We start from the raw sequence: 14,436 nt of genomic DNA, 5'->3' as shown, positions 1-14,436 counted from the left end.
CAGCCTCTGATTACACGTCTTGTACTTTTGTCTTTTGGTCTGATTTTCTATTATTTATTTATTTATTTTTTTGCTTCAAATCAAAGTTTGGCATGTTGTGATTTACCTCAGAGCTTTTTTTTTTTATTTTTATTTTTTTATGAATGATTTTATGAAATCCCTATGAAAAAATAATGGGAAAATATGAAAAGGAATAATAATAATAATAATATTCCGGAACCAAAGTGGCTGAAAAAGAGGATGGGCACTGTTTGCGCTCTGTGGATTTTACTTTATGCCACAAGACAAAAGTCTAGATATGCAAAATTTCTGATAGCCTGTAAAATGATGGCTCTCGAGTGAGCACAGCAGGACAACTGTGATTATTTCCTCTTTGACACTACCTTTTCTTATTCTATGAAATCACCTTGAATATTCATTCACACTATCAGCTGAACTGGGTATCTGCAGCCTCTGCTGAAATATTTTTTTCTTTCTTTTTTCTCGTGAGCAAATTTCATAGCGATAAGGAGGATGATGAATCCGCCAGCAGAATGTAATAAAAAGTACCGAGCAGGATGACACATACCGCATGTAGACCAAAAAGGAATAAACGGAAAGGACAATGAATAGATTCCTGTGTGCTCGAAAAAGCTGAAACACTGCATGAGCGAAATACATTAAGGAAATATTTACCAACGTTACACTTTGGAATCAGCATGTGCTGCTGTTGCAGTAATTGTTTGCAGTTCCTAATCATCACATTCGGCCTCTAACTATGGAGAGGCGGTTTTAATAGCTCTTTGTTACACTAGTGTTCACATTTCAATCAGATTCTAGGTAAAATTCACACCAGAGGCTGGATATTATATAATGTATCATTCAGAGGCCTGCAAAGTTTGCCTGGCAAACTTCTTTTTTCCCAATATCTATTTACAGCAGATGGAAATTATTCTTTTTGGTCTGTGTACAGTTACATAAAGTTGACTCTTTACGGTGGTTGTTTGAGACAAAGACTGCATGCAAACAACAGTCCAAGTCTTGTTTGTTCTTTTAACCTAAGAGGGTTTCCCGACAATGTTGCAACTTAAGCTAAAACGATCACCTTAACTAACGTCGCTTGTTACTTTACAATGGAGTAACGCCTGTTTCCCAAACCAGCATGTAGATCGCTCGTTATTAAGTTGAACTTAAGTGCTTTGTTATGGGAGCTGTCCAGTCCAAAGGTGCTGATCACTTTGGCCAGTATTTCCAGGTGTTTGTCTTCTCAAAATAAAAATAAGGTGGAAATACTAACAAACATGGATGTTGTTTGTAACCTTGTCGAGGCGCCAAAATTTATTGTCTAACTTACAGAATTGAATTAAAGAAATAATTATGAATTTAGTAAGACAGAGTTTCAGATGTATTGATGCTCAATCTTAGAGATTAATGAAAGTGACGCAATATATGCATGTAGCGTATATGTGAATCATATGGGGCTCTCACGTAGCCTAAAGTTTTGTTTCTTTGGCTGGAAACTGAACAAATGTACATAGAACAGAATTAATATGATGGGCATCAGTACTGAACTACTCATAGACCTGTCTAAATATTAATAGATCATCTGGTTAGTTGAAGGTGCTGTGTACTTGTAGCCTTACTGCCATTATGCAGCATGCAGTTTGTTACTGCCTTGTAAAAAGACTAGGCGAGCTGATTTGAACCAGCCACTGGAGGAAGAAAGAAGAGGAGGAGGATGAAGAGAGTGAGAGGGAACCTCATTGCACACTCTCACTCTAATCTCCTCTGTTAACCATATTTTAATGATTTATTAAGGCATATTTATTTAGGTTTTAAACTGTATAGTCACATTCCTCACATATGTCTTCTTAATCTGTTTAATAAGAACATGTCGTCTTTCTATTGCCATTACAATTATGCTCATCAAAGTAAGCTAATATAACGTTATACTGTTACGTGTGTTGAAAATTTAGACCCATCACGTCACATGCGCAGACTGCGGAGACTGCCTATTGATTTCATAGCAATTTTTTCCAACTCTTTTTGTATCCTCTGAAATAGTTTACAATGGCTTTCCAATGATCAAAATATATGAATACAATTTAGGGAATGAAGTACGGGGGCATTCATCAAAAAAATGGCTGAGAACAACTGGTCTAAATGGAAGTGACCCCATTGTAGGACAGGGTTCAGCTAAAACACATAAAACAACAGTAGCACATGTTTCTAGTGTGTATTCCACAAGGAGTGTGCGTTGCCTTTCCAGTGCATGTTATTCACGGATCAGCACCGCAGATGACATTTTGCAGGAGGCTCAGGCATAGAGTCAGCTGTCACTCTTAAGAATGCTAACCTCTCTCCGGCTACCTGCTATAACTGCACTGCACTTCCTCAAATACGGCAGAGAGAACCTGACTTGCAATTACCCGGGCCAATCATTGCAGATGGAGCTCTGCTAGCAATCCTTCTAACGCACTCATTCGCTTACCACCTACCAGCTTTTATTAGAGGTAACTGGGAGGTGTGTGTCCAGCAATGAGAGCTGTGTAGCTAACAGTAGACCAGGCAGAGCAAACATAGAACAAGAGATGTCTGTTGTCTTGTTGACTCACAAAAAGTATAGGATTTAATGCAGTGCTTAAATAATTTATTCAAATACAACAAATGACCAAAAATAAAAACAAAACAAAACCATGACTCACCCAAGTTAGACTTGAGGGTTTAAATACATTGGAACACAAACAGCAAACACCTGAAACAAATACATAGAGGAAATAGGAACAATAAAAAAGGAATCATGAGACCTTTAAAATGTATGACTTGACGAAATACACATGAACACAAAATCCACCAAACCTGTCGCATCCTATTATTGAGTGGTCTAACACTTTTGGACCCCACCACATAATGATAATAAATGGAATCTGTTATTCCTTGACAAGTTATTCTGAATTACACACATTCCTGTTTTATTTTTGTACATATTTTCAGAGAAGTAAAATTCAAAGGCCAGTTTGGTGTCATGTGCTACCAGATATAATTGTTCCACAATGTCGGCCTTTGTGTCTCTTTCAACCTCCATGTGTTGGTCATATTGTGCTGTGTTTCCTCAAGTGGTATATAATTTCGCTACAGTGAGACAAGCATCATCTGAAAGCACCAGAGTGGGAAGAGTCATCTTTTCTGAGCTGACTAATCCATCTGCAATCTCTGCCATTATGAGGGCCGAGGCCTGACAAAAGGATGTGATTTTCACTCTATAGACTGTAATTACTATTGCAGGTTCTCATTGTGCTCCTTCCAGTTAAAACGCAATGTGTCCCAATGCTAATGACTTCTTCCTGATGTGTTCATTCATCCTTTACACTTAGGCAATCTGTTTACCCAATAATTTACTCCATAGCCCACTCACTCTCTCTGCATCTTGGAGAAAAGGCACAGGGATTACTGCTCATTGTAGCTGGATCGAGCCCATCTGTGACCTAGAAAGGTTCTGCAGACCCTTCAAGCTTGCTCTGCTATCTAGTTAAATTGCTTCAGGAAGTGTAGTGGGGGTAAGGGCATTGTCTAGGCAAGCTTATATGAATGATTTTGTTTACCCTGAGGTATGCCTGTTCCATTCTTAGAGCGAGCTGGGGATAGAATGCACTGCAGGAATGGAGGCGGATGCTTAGGTGATTACGGCGCCGCAAAGGACATTATCAGCAAAATTAGGCGCATTATGTTGTGTGTTAGCAGTTTGTGTTTTACCTCAAGGGGAGTTATATTGAAGGTGAAGTGTGTATTCTTTATGTTAAAACACATTCTCTTATCCCGGCTTAATTTGGATGGGTTACTATAAGTTAGCCATTCTTAAGATAGTCTTTTGTGGCCAGACATTTGACTAAACGGCAAAAGATCTGCACCATAATGCATCTTATTCTGGTAAAGGCAGCAAGATCCACTAGAGTAACATGTAAAACAGTGTGCCATTTTGAGGCGGGGTTAATAATATATCTGAGATATATTATAACACAATAAAAGACAGTCTCAGTGAAAGATTGCACAAAAACACATGGTTAAGAAGCGGTAAATGTGTTGCGTACAGATAACAAGTACTGGGAAATCTGTGGTCTAAGGACAATACAGAAAACAAGTACAGACATAGCCATAACTAAGAAAACAAACAGAATATAATTCTGCTAATGGGTATCTAGTCTTCTTGCTACTAAGGGCCTCAAACTAAAATCTGATTTTAAAGATTTAATGCCGTCAACCCATGTTGGTTTTCATTTTAAAAATTCAAAAATGCCTCCTCAAGCATTACGACGACCAGTTTTATGGCAGTGATGTCAAATGCTCATTGGCTCTCAAGTGTCTTGTGACCATTTGCAACTGCCGTATTCTGCAACGTATGTTTGAATTATATATGACAGCGTTGTTACGGTGTGCATTAGGAGAAGCTTTACAGCGATTAATAATTTAAATTTCAGTCTCTACCTCACAAAATGCTATTGTATGCCATCAGGGAGCACATCGGATGCAGCATGTCGACCTATTGACTACTTTTGTACTGAATTTTGCCATTTATCCGAATAAATTGTGATTAAATGTATCTGCCTGTTACATGTTTTATATGCTTAATAAATCGTTAAGGTAAGGTTAGATTTAGGAGTAGGTGTGGGATTATGGTCTGTAAAATATATGTAAATGAATATATTGTAACAAATTGTCACTGTACATTAAACTACTTGTTGCATGTTGTTATATTGTTGAAAAGTGGTTATGTTTAGAGGTTGGGGTAGGGTTTGTGAGGCAGGCAAGGAATGAGGATCTAAATGCAGCTTTTAATGGAAACCAAAGATAAACAAAGTACTCAGAAAAAAACAAAACAAAACACGGGAAACCAGGCACAGAACGTGACAACACATGTGAAGACTGACAAAGAAACCAGGGGAAAACAAGGGCTTAAATACATGGGGGCAAACAATGGAACGAGGAACACCTGTGGAAACAATCAGGGGAAAACCAATCATAAAATGAAACTACAAAAGGACTACAAACTAAAAGGAAACAGGAACTAAACAAGAATTTCAACATACTGTAAGTCAACACAAAAACAGGAAATATGTGACAGAGTTTAAGGACCGGATTCCAGATGCTCCAAAAAACAAAAAACAAATTGTCCATGGAGTGTGGGGGAAAAACAGGTAGTCAGGGGGGCACAAGGGGTAAACAGGCAGTTCAGTGGGGCACAAGGGGAGCAGAGGAACAAGGCAAAGACAGAGAGGTTTGAAACCAAGGTGGAGCTGGAGGGATGGAGAGCCAGAGCGATGCTGCAGGCTTTGAGGACCAAGTAGACCAGTGCAGATCAGGCGGACAGCCAGGAGACCAGGGCAGATCAGGCGGACGGCCAGGAGACCAGGGCAGATCAGGCGGACGGCCAGGAGACCAGGGCAGATCAGGCGGACGGCCAGGAGACCAGGGCAGATCAGGCGGATGGCCAGGAGACCAGGGCAGATCAGGCGGACGGCCAGGAGACCAGGGCAGATCAGGCGGACGGCCAGGAGACCAAGGAGATGACCTCAAGGTGGGGACTGGGTCAGGAGTCCTGGGAGGCGGCCGCAGGGCCGAGACAGGGTCAGGAGTCCTGGGAGGTGGCCGCAGGGCCAAGACAGGGTCAGGAGGCCTGGGAGGCGGCTGCAGAGCCGAGACAGGGTCAGGAGGCCTGGGAGGCGGCCAGGGGTCGTGATAGGGTCAGGAGGCGGCCGCAGGAAGAATAGTCTCTGGGAGAGGGGGTGGAGCCATGGCAGGCTCTGGGGGCAGAGCCATGGAAGGCAGAGCCATGGCAGGCACTGGGGGCGGAGCCGTGGAAGGCGGAGCCATGGCAGGCTCGAGGCAAAGAGTCCTGGATGAATGGGAAACTACCTCCGTGGTCGTGTACACGGGAAGAGTCTTGAGAACAGAAACTTTTCTTCTCCGGATGGCCGAAGTTGACAACGCAGGCTCTGGGACAGATGAGGCTGGCAACGCAGGCTCTGGGACAGATGAGGATTCTAGCTCGTTGGCCGTGGGCTTGTTGGCCATGGCAGGCGTGGGTGCAGACAATTTTTGAGGTAGGATCTTCATGGATCTACGCACCGACATCAGTGGCAGATCATACACCTTTGACACAGGAGGCCTTGGAAGGCTTCAAGACAGGGGGCCGTGGAAGGCTTTGAGACAGGGGGCCGTGGAAGGCTTCGAGACAGGGGGCCGAAGACGAAGGATTTGGCCCGAAGTTCCTGCCATAATCCACTGTATAATGGGAACCGCAAAGTTCCAGAGCCTTCTCCACATATTTGCCGAGCATCCAGTGAGGATCAGCCGGAGGCATCAGTTCCCTCAGTGCACTATTCAGACCGGCCCGGAAGAAAACCACCAGAGAGCGGTCTGGATAGTGCACTTCATTTGCCAGCTCTAAAAACTCACGGACATGATCCTCAACTGGACAGTCCCCTTGTTGAAGGAGTAGAATTCTGACAGCCGCTAGATGCATTCCTTGGTCAATCTTTCTGTGAGGAGGCAGGCAAGGAATGAGGATCTAAATGCAGCTTTTAATGGAAACCAAAGATAAACAAAGTACTCAGAATAAAATAAAACAAAACAAAACAAAACAAAACAAAACAAAACAAAACAAAACAAAACACGGAAAACCAGGCACAGAACGTAACAACACATGTGAAGACTAACAAAGAAACCAGGGGAAAACAAGGGCTTAATTACATGGGGGCAAATAAGGGAACGAGGAACACCTGTGGAAACAATCAGGGGAAAACCAATCATAAAATGAAACTACAAAAGGACTACAAACTAACAGGAAACAGGAACTAAACAAGAATTTCAACATAAAAGTCAACACAAAAACAGGGAATATGTGATGGGTTAAGGGATCTAAAATATCTATAAAACAGTAAAAGTATTTATAATCGATTAGTGTATTCAGATATATTTTTAATGGATTTGCTAATATTTTAAGTTTCTAAAACTTTAAATATGTAAAAATGTTAATGTTTTAGATGCTTCAAAACATCCATACTGTATGTTTTAGTGTCTATCCAGACGTACAAACATGTACATTTAAATGTTACCGATATTAACGTAAAAATAGCTCGGTATATTAATGAGATCAGGCTGGGTACAGTTGCAATTAATATTAAAAACAGCATGAGTCATAATAGACTTAATATTGATTAAATTATGTTCCTCTTTTGGATGACAGGGGTTTGTGAAATGTGTCTGACAGAGCCAGACTATCCGGAAAGCATTGACTGAATTAAATCCTTCTTTTGCGGGACAAGTAATCTCGTAAACAAAGCTATCTCATCCGCCCTTGGGCCAGCAATTCATCTCACATACTCAGCACCTCAGTGTGTGTTATTAAGCTAGCCTATCCTTCATTCAGTGCTGGCATGGCATAGACTATAAGTTTCCCACTCAGAGAGTCCACACTACCTTTATATTGCTCCTGCTCAAGAAGCGATGCAAATATTATTTACCGGAAATCTGGCGCAAAGACCAAAAAAAGCGTTTATTTATGGGGTTGCATGGAATGTAAATGGACTGAGGATGATGCATAGTTTGAACTTGAGATATGTGTATGTATACAGTGGCCTCAAAAAGACATGCTTAAAAATGTATGAATGTCATTGCAAGCAAATAATGCTCTTCGTAATACTAACTTCACTTTTCTAAGCCATTTTTACTTTTAAACAACTGGTCCCAAGGTCATTTTGAGTGGATGTATGAAGTTGGTTCTCCTCAAGTTGGCTACCGAGGCTGAATGTTTTCAATAAAGCACGTATATATATATATATATATATATAATCCCAAACACAGAGGTCTGGGCTAAGCACTAAATATCCACTGACCCTAGAACCGCCCCTGGTTCACAGGTGTTCAAGCGGAATAACCACAGGTAGTTTATCACATGTACTATAGACATATTTCCCTAACATTTGATAACAAGAAAGTGCTAAAATACTTTTTGTATTAATTTTGAGCAGTATTTATATTGTTTTTGCATTTAAAACCTGAACAAATTCTTTTTTAGATGTCTTGCTTGAAAAGTGTGCTTGTGCTAGATTTCTGTGCAGAACAAATTCTACAAAGAACAGTCCAGTTGCTATTTGTTTATCAGTAATTTCAGAGTTAATTTAGCTTTCAGCTGATTAGCTTAGTACATTTGACAAGGTGTCTTTAATGTGAAGTGCAAGATTTATTTGAAGGGATTCATTAATCCAGGACAGTGTAGAATGGCAGGTTCCTATTTCTCATTTATTTTTTAAAAAAATTTTTATTATTATTTGACTGGACCAATGTCCTATTCTTTGAAGATGTTTTGTGACCCACATTGTGGAACTGGTCATACACAGGCCCAAAAATTGCCCTTCTCTGTCCCTCTCTCTCTCCCCCCACATTTTCTTTGGTGGAAAAATCTTTGGAATTCTACGGAATGTATTACAACTATGTTTTAAATATAAAATATTGTGGCAGACAAGCCTCGTTTATTGGAATGGAGGAAGCGCGAACCAAAAAGACATTTAATAAACAAAACACAACATAAAACTGCTTTTCAGCATAACCAAAACACACGTCGACACACACACACACACACACAGCTCTGTGTCTCTCTCTCTTTCTTGCACTGGCGTCTCCGGCTCCTCCTTATCTCTCTCCCGCTAATTGGGGCAACTCAGGCGTCCATTGTCACGGCCCAGTAGGTTGACTTTTCTTTAACTAAAATTTCCTACCGAAATTCAAAACACTGCCCCCAATGGCCAAAGTGGTAAGAGGTATGGGGATATGTGAAGCGAGTTGTTTTCAGCTGTACAGGCTGTAATACAGTGAAGAGGAATGCTCAAACCTCAAACCTAAAGCTAACCATCAGTGGAGTAAAAATGTAATGTTAGAGGGAAAAATGCAACCCCCGAATCACACTAGTCACTGATTATTCAAACTCGATTACTTCCTGGTTACAACGCAGGATCAGGTCTCCCACACTGCTGATGCAACACGCTTTCGGTCATGCCACAGGGGAAGGTAAACATGCTAAGGGCCGATGCAAAAATGTCTGGTGGGAGATGCTGCTTGTCGGTGAGTCAGCATGATGTGGCCGATCCTAGAGTACTCAGTCTCAGAAACAACTTGCCAGATTCTGTGTGGGCTTAGTCATAAATAATGAAAAGTAACGAATTAAAACTACTCTCATTACAGTACTTTGCTACAGTTATTTTTCACCACAATTACAAAGTACTAAAAAATACATAATATTTCAGACTTTTTGGGAAGAAGAAAGTTATAAGTGCTAAATCTGTTTATAAACTAAAACGCGCTGCACACGGCATGACGGAAGCCTGCAGGGCACAGCATCATGAGCACAGCAGCTTGAATAAACTGCCGCCGGTGTCCTCTCTTCTCTAGCTTCTTCAGACTTTCTGCCCTGTCACTATAAAAGAACTGTAATACAGTGATTTTCTGCATATTTCATTTTATTCTGGAAAGGAGCTGTTCATTCAGGTACGATGGAACCGTCTGAACACGTTTAACCACTGATCAAACTTCACTTGTTTTTAAGGTAGGCAATGTTTTAACTGTCAAACATTAACACAATGTAGTTTGACATTTATGCGGGGATATCTTGTTTACTTGCTACTATATGTCTAAAACAAACTTTTAAATACCTTAGAAAGATACAATGGCAATAGTTTCTGACATTAATGGGAACTCGGGGCAAAAATGCCACCGAAATGAACAAAAATATCCACGAAATTCAAAATATGGAGGCAAAAATGCCCACACGAGTTCCAGTGTTTATTAATAATATCTGATATAGTTACAATTACTGCACATACATTGCAGTCTTCTTTTGACTTTTCACTGAACATTATTTTTTGTTTCCTCGCACCATCACGTGCAAAGATGATCTCTCCTCTTCTATCTATCTGCTTCAGCTCGGTATTGTACTCCCGCATTAAATTCCGTAACCTTTCGCCCCTCTTGTTAAAAATAAACTGTCCTAGCGGGTAACACTCTCGCTCACGGTGCTGTACTGTACTTCCTGGCCATGTGCTGCTGTTTATCTGTCTGAAAAGCCTCACTCAATAAAGGCCAAAAGTGCGCAAGGGATGTTATATAAAGAAGGTATGAGAAATCACAAAACATAATGTAACCAAATGCTACAATTTACTTAATAATAATATCTCAATATGTTAAATAGCCAAAATGTTAATTAAGATTTTATTATTACAACTGGAATACAATAATACATATACAGAACAACCACGTTTAGTGTTTGAATCAATCATATTTCTCACTAAACACTGTATGAAATGTTTATTATTTGCCTTATTTTATTCAGTTGGCATGTAGGAGTTGATAACAATTTGCTTAATAATCTCTTTCCATATCTGGATAATTGCTGCAATATCAGAGCATAAATTTCCTCTATGATACTGCATTATATTAGTTTTGTACAGATGTTAACTTAACAGCCAAAATACTTGGACATACGTGAATGAGAAATAGGAATGTGTTTCAGTCACAATGCACATGATGTTGTTTAGAGATATTTAGAATGTTACAAATGGCTATTTCTATTTAAATAAATGTTGTATTCTTAAAATGTTCTGTTTGTCCAAGTATCCTCTTGCAGCAATGCAGGTCTTTGGCATTTAGAAGCTGCTAGTTTAGGACCTGTGAGGAGTCTGTTTCTCAAACTAGAGACTGTATTTTTGTTGAATCCTGGTTAGAGATTCTTTTTTTCAAATCAGTAATGCATGGAATAGCCTTCGTCTCTCTAAAACAATAGACTTTAGGAGAAAATAGAATTTCAGGAGAAATGCTTTTCTTTTTGCCTATTTTTAAAGCCAAAATTGGACTTGCAAGTGTAAAGCAACTTGTAAGAACTCAATACCTCAGCAAATGGAGAAAGAAAACACTGTATTGTGATCTCTGCATGGTAGCACAACCATTTTCAATTGTTCTAATAATAAGAACATTTTCTGGAATACAAAATTAGTACTTTAGAATGCTTTTGTAAGGAATAGGTGACACAGTATATGTATGCCATCACGGGTAAAGAAAAAAAAATACCACTTAAAACCGTAATAATAATTTGCAATTAATGATTTTGGCAGTATTTTTGATCAATTTAATGCATCCTTGGTGAAAAGAAGCATCAATTCCTTTCAATAACAAAAATGTCTATGGAAGTGTATATACTATATATAATATAATTTTCATAAAGTAACTTGTAACGTAATTACTCGAGTAGTTTTCCGGCAAACTACTTATTTACTCTTACTTGAGTCATGATATTTCTCAGTACTTCTACTTGTACTCAAGTGAATTATTTCTTCAGTAGCAGTACTTTTACTTAAGTAAAAAAAAAAAAAAAATCAGTACTCTTTTCACCACTGATAATGGATTCTACCTGACATACAAGCCATACAGTGAAAAAATTAATGAATGCAATAAGTGAGGCAATTAAATTAAGCAAATCAGTCAATTTCCATAAAACGTTTGAGTAAACTCAACAACCGGCTTTTGGAGCACATGTTTAAATATAGGATCAACTGCTCAGTGAGTGATTACAGATAGAGATGAGGAAAAGTGTCTCAGGCAACTCATCTGTTAAATCAGCGAGCAGATCACGGAAACACAGGCCCTCCTCTGGCTTTCACTGCAGTATAATCAGGGATTTAGTGCTCCTAATTGCTCCTTTGGAGTCATTGTGCTGGACAAATGAATTAGATTTTAATCCCTCATGACAGCAGGGCATATTCATCTGATCCTTTCATGTTTATGCCACAAAGTGAAGGGAAAAACACATCTAAACCAAGAAAGAATTAACATTTGCAGAGGTAAAGTTGTGTTGCTTAAGTCTGAAAACAGTACACATTACTTCTCTTTGCTCAAGTTATAAAAGAGCCTTACACCCTGTCTACACTGGACAAAAGCAATTGTCAAAATCAATAGGACCCATTATAATCAATGATGCTGTCTATACTGGAATCGTCCATTGCAGCGCGGCACGTTGCACTGACAGTAAACGGGTGTCCCATTCCATTTTGCGCTGCATGCGTTGTCGCTAGAATTGCCAATAACACAAATAAACAGTTTAGAACATTTGTGTCGATGTGTCCAGTGTGGACAGCCTCAAACCTTTGCGTCGTGTCAACGGACATGCCCAGTGTAGACAGGATGTTTTTCAAATCTGAACAAGACTGAAGATTGAGAAAACAACATTGGTTCCATGGTGGTAAAGAAAATTTACAGTTTTTATATAGTGACCCCAAAAGTAGCAAAATCTATCTACAGTATCTACCTGTATCTGTCTGTCTGTCTGTCTTCATTTACAGTATATATTTGTTTATTTATTTATTTATTTTACAGATGCTATTTGGGTTAATATCTTGTTTTATTGCAATAAAAGTAATACATTTTCTAAGCTTGGCTTAAACGTCCAAATTTATTTTGGTTACTTGAATACTAGTAGTTTGTAATGTGCTTAACTAAATTTTATTTTAGTTCAAACAGTTTAATAATAATAATAATAATAATAATAATTGAATTATGATCCTAGGATCATTTCAGACTTTGCTTGAAAAATATATTTATGTGGTTTTGAACAGTAAACCTAATTTCACTGAATCTCCTAAGTGACCAAAAGTAAAACTGGACTGACCTTATAGGTGATGCTTATGCATTCTTGATGATCACAGGAATATTTTTTTTTCATCAGTCTCTCTTCCTTTCTTTTTACATCTCTATCTCTCTTAGGTGGTGGGTCAAATCGACAAACTCACATCAGATTTTGACTTTGACCTGGAGTCAGACGATTGGACGGTGGCAACAGCTAGCAGCACTTCAAGTAGCGAGCGTGGCCTGGGTGAGTCCTTCAGATTGGACTTCCTCAGCCAGGACATGCTCTCGGACAGCTGGGAATTTTGCAACTTCTTGGAGGCATCTAATGCAGCAAACCAGAGAGCACACAGGGAGGAGGTGGATGAAGTGCAAGGGGGGTCTTCATTAGCCACACCTACACCTGCCACCGCCAGTGTCTACTCGCAGATGAACGGGGGTCTCCCCATCCTTAACGGACCTTTAATCATCACTCCAGACTCCTCCAGTGAAGAAGCATCCAGCTCAACACACAGCCAGAAGATCTCTCGCACATCCGGGACCAGAGAGAGGGTCCGCTTCAGTGACAAGATCCTCTACCACGCCTTGTGCTGTGATGATGATGAAGATGAAGAAGGTGCAGAGGAGGAAGATAAAAGGGACTGTGGCACCCCAGACACGGACAGTGAACCCAGCCCGCTGGCTTATTCACCCACGCACCCTTTGTCCTCCTCTGACCACCCGCCTGGTCTTTATAATTGTCGGGAAACGGCTTCTGCTGGCCCCTCACCCGTAAAGGTGCCGGTAGTGGGGTCTCACACACTACCCAGGAAAGGTCTTCTTAATCCAGGCTGCCGGAAAAAACTGCTTAGAAACAGCAGCACACAAACAGTTTCAGACAAAAGCACTCAAACTGTACTGCCCTATATTCCCACCAAACAGAAGACCAAGGGCCTCTGAGAGAACACCTGAATTTAAATGTAAAAAATAATAAAAGAATGGACTAAGAAATATTGAAAATAACTATATACTATTTAATATGAAATGCATAGATAATAGATTAAAACAAAACAATACATCAGTTATTAAATAAATTATATATGGGAAACTTTGAAGACTTGCTACGGTCATTTTATGACTTATGCATTTGGAGGAGGATATCTATTGCACATATTCAACAGAGTTGAGTTGAATGAAACAGTATGTTTTTTGTGAGGTCTTGTACTTAAATATTTTATCAGAGGTTTCTTTCCTATTGAGAGGTTCAGCTCTTTTAAGGGGTTATTCAGTTTGACATTAGTTTTATTAATGCAGAGCTGTGCATTCTTCAACTTTCTATTCCTCGTACTGTAGTTAAGAAACATTTTGAACGATGTTTTGTGTGCATATGACAAGATCAATACACTCTTGTCTCTGGTGTATGGGCGGCTGCGAGGAAGAACACTGTGTGACTTGCCTTTGATTTTTTTATAAAGTATTTGAGGATCCTACCCCTAGTACAGACTGTTTAGTTTGGGTGATGGGATGAAGGGATAAAAAACGAATTATTTTGAAGTGCCTGCTTTCCACTCTGACATTTACACTCCATCTCTTTCCTCTCTGTGGGGGAGGGCAAGGTCGTCAGGGGTGATGACTTGAATTGCAGCGCACAAAGCCGAGATGCAAAAGGTTATGTCTCCCCATTCTTGGGCCCAGTGGGGATTGTATACTCAATAGTGCTGTGTTTTATTCAAAGGGATGTTGCCAATAGCACAGCTGATCGATCCAATGGGTTGAAGGCTCGGTGAGAGGGCTTCTGTGCTGAGTCCCTGG

General features: G+C 39.8%; 1 protein-coding gene across 4 annotated transcripts in view; it reads left to right on the top strand.

The window, feature by feature from the left end:
- Nucleotides 1-14,107, top strand: part of LOC127417186 (inhibitory synaptic factor 1-like) — a 100,319-nt gene extending 86,212 nt beyond the window's left edge. For all 4 annotated transcript variants that reach the window (XM_051657011.1, XM_051657013.1, XM_051657009.1 and 1 more), the window contains one exon: nucleotides 12,784-14,107. In XM_051657011.1, the coding sequence (XP_051512971.1) occupies nucleotides 12,784-13,584 (801 nt within the window). In that variant the 3' untranslated portion in view covers nucleotides 13,585-14,107. The remainder of the gene's footprint in view (nucleotides 1-12,783) is intronic.
- Nucleotides 14,108-14,436: the final 329 nt, after the last annotated feature.

This window comes from Myxocyprinus asiaticus, chromosome 26 (assembly GCF_019703515.2).
Source record: "Myxocyprinus asiaticus isolate MX2 ecotype Aquarium Trade chromosome 26, UBuf_Myxa_2, whole genome shotgun sequence".
NCBI lineage: Eukaryota > Metazoa > Chordata > Actinopteri > Cypriniformes > Catostomidae > Myxocyprinus > Myxocyprinus asiaticus.
This window is presented reverse-complemented; position numbering and strand designations above follow the sequence as displayed.